The sequence below is a fragment of the Galeopterus variegatus genome, unplaced genomic scaffold (assembly GCF_000696425.1).
Source record: "Galeopterus variegatus unplaced genomic scaffold, G_variegatus-3.0.2 Scaffold29299, whole genome shotgun sequence".
Classification (NCBI taxonomy): domain Eukaryota; kingdom Metazoa; phylum Chordata; class Mammalia; order Dermoptera; family Cynocephalidae; genus Galeopterus; species Galeopterus variegatus.
In genome coordinates this window covers 2,019-5,068 of record NW_007755410.1, presented here as the reverse complement: position 1 = coordinate 5,068, position 3,050 = coordinate 2,019, and the positions used below count along the sequence as shown (strand labels likewise).

General features: G+C 33.7%; 1 protein-coding gene across 1 annotated transcript in view; it reads left to right on the top strand.

Moving 5' to 3' along the window:
• Positions 1-19: 19 nt before the first annotated feature.
• The window catches only part of LOC103583853 (thyroid receptor-interacting protein 11-like), a 4,956-nt gene continuing 1,925 nt past the window's right edge, over positions 20-3,050 (top strand). Inside the window, exons 1-2 of the mRNA XM_008565056.1 lie at positions 20-114; positions 1,285-1,429. Of these exons, the coding sequence (XP_008563278.1) occupies positions 34-114; positions 1,285-1,429 (226 nt within the window). The 5' untranslated portion in view covers positions 20-33. The remainder of the gene's footprint in view (positions 115-1,284; positions 1,430-3,050) is intronic.

Sequence of the window (3,050 nt, the reverse complement as noted above, 5' to 3'; positions counted from 1 at the left end):
TTTCATGAAGATCAGGGTGGTGTGACCAGGTGGATGACTGGGTGGCTTGGAGGAGAATTAAAAAGTGTCCCCAACACATCCTTGAGACCAAATCAGCAATCTGTGCTTAATAGTGTAAGAACCCGATTTTATTCTTGCTGAATATGAATGGTGAAATGGTTGTATGTTGCACTCATTTGCAAATAATCAGATTTCTTTTTCAGGTTATTTTATACAACCCTTTTTATTTTGGAGTTTTGAAAACTGAGAAGAGAGAAGTGATTGCAACCCTTTTTATTTTGGAGTTTTGAAAACTGAGAAGAGAGAAGTGATTGGCTTAAGGATAACAAGCCAGTTTTAATAATTTTATTGCATATAGGTTTTATTTTAACTTTTTATATGGTACTTTTATTTTTCAAAGTATTAACTGTTCTTTTCTTTATGCTTGGTTATGCTGCCATTGGCAGTCTTGCTAGTAAATCATAAGATTCTTGAAAATAGAGGCTTATTTTGCTCATGTATATATGTTGCAAAGTGAGCCAGTGAACACCTGCCATGTACCAGACTCTTCCAAGCATTGTGGATGCAGCTGCAACCCAGATAGACAAGGTGCCTGCCCTTAACAAACTTACATTCTGGTAGGAGGAAGCAGTCAGTAACCATGAAAACACTGTGTGTGTGCGGTATGTGGTAGGCTTTAGATGAATATGAATTGAATTGAGTTGTACTGTGAGTTAGAATGTGGAGTTTCTTTTTTATTATTAATAAAGAGGACATTAAGAATAGGTGACTTACCCAGAATTGGTTAAAGATAAAATACTGTTTTCCTTAGATAGCATAAAGTTTAGTTTAAAGGAAAGGTCTACACTATGTTATTTTATTCTGATAATGTTACTGGTGATCTTTTGTCAGATCCCTATTTTGGACCAGCCCGTGGCTCACTTGGGAGAGTGTGGTGGTGATAACACCAAGGCCACAGGTTCAGAACCCTATATAGGGATGGCTGGTTAGCTCACTTGGGAGAGAGTGGTGCTGACAACACCAAGTCAAGGGTTAAGATAAGATCCCCTTATCGGTCATCTTTTAAAAAAAAATTAAAATAAATAAGATTTTGATCAAAAATTGTCTGATAAGACCTCTAGACAAAGGAGGCTATCCTTAAGAAAATCATATAAGCCTTTATAGAAATTAATAGCATAGATTTATGGATGTTTAGTTTTTCTAATGTTTCAAGAATATACTTTCTTAATTGTAGTGAATACAATTTTATTATCCAGTCTAATATAACCAAATATTTTATCTTAGTCTTTTTCAGAACTTTTTGTTAAATTTCTGGAAAAAGAGTCTCATCCATCTGTTCTACCACCAAAGCTTTCTGGTCATGATATAAAACCTCTAGATTCACCAGGAAAGAGAAAACTAGATACGAATGTACCAGAAAGTTTTAGAGGTAAATCCAAATATTTATTTTTCTATGATTATAAAAATTGAAAGTTTAATTTATGATTATGTTTTATAGTGATATTAACTAAATTTTACTGTTTTTGAAAATGAGTAATGAGTATTTAAAATTCTAATAAGCCATCAGATATTTGGCTTTATATATACTTGTGGCAATCTGATATTTAATTGGCTGAGATTAAACAGTGTGAAATACTTTCCCTTTGTATATCAGAGTAATTCTTTTCTCTCTGCATAAGCCACTTTGAATTATTCTTCTGGAAGTGATGGTGAACTGGTTAAACCTTTGCTTGGTCCTGTTTTCCTTTTTCACTAATGGTGCTTATTACTAATCAGAGCTAGACGTATAGTTTATAGTTTGAGAAGGTTTTTCCCCCTTCTCTAACCTACGTTTTACACTCAGTAACCAAACCTTGGCATGTTAATAATGCTAGTTTGGTAAACTGACTTAGACTTCAAAGAATGTTATGAAGTGCCCTTATACTGTATGTTGAAAGGTCTTCCTGAAGCAAAAGGTTGGTGGTTGTAGAAATGTATACATATTTTTCTATCCCACTAGGTTGTGAGGGTCTTATTTATATTCACATTGCCTGTATTGGCATGCAGTAAAATGTCTCGAGTTGAAATTGCATTACAATCCATTAAACTGTAAACACATTCTTTATTGAAATCTCTCTTTTTTTCTGAAATCTTCATATTTTATTGTAGACTAACATGTTAGCTAGTTGGACTTTAAAGGAATATGTTATTATATACTCGAGTTTATATCACATGCCAGATTCTTAAATTTGGATAAAACATTTTTTTTTTTGAATTTATACTCTTGAAATTTTAAAAATGTCCTTAGTTATTCAGACAAAAGTTTCTATTTTTCTGAACTCCTATAGAAAAAGAAAGTGGTAAAATTTATCTGTCGATTAGATAAAAGTTTTATGTACTAAATTTAGTGAAAAGTTGTAACTTTATCTAAGAGGTATGGACTAGACTGAAAGCATTTTTTCTTCTTACACTAGGCTGTAGCATCTTGAAGCAGACTCCCAAATTCATTATGGCAGAGTCGTCTTCTCCCTTTCCTTTCTCTTTCTCACCCTCTCCCCTTTCTTTTATCAAATTCTGTGCTCAGCTTGATTTGTGTTGATCAGAGACAAAAGCCAGTGATGATCTCAGTTGATAAAGGGTTTGCATGAAAAAAAGCAAGTTTAATCTTTAATTCTGGATTTGGAAGTGTGTCAGAGCTTTTACTAGGTATCACCAGAAGTTTTCCCGGAGTTAGGAAAGTTGTCATTCACAGGAAAATACAGCTTGGGAACTCAGGGGTGCTCAGTAACGAGGAGATTTGATGAATTTGTTTCCATGCTTTCTTTGTTCTGGGAGGCCTCTTTTATTTGAGTTTCCCATTGCTGAATTGGGCACCTTCAAAGGGTTGCTTGTCTCTTATCCATTTAACTTGTTAGTGGTCTTGGGTAATAAAGCAGGATTCTATCCACTAAGACTTTAGCTCATAAACTAAATATTTATTCCAAGAAAAAGGAACTGTATTAGCTCAACTTTTTAGAGAAATAATCTAATTGGGAATTGTTTGCAAACCTTTTGAATGCCTAAAAGAGGAT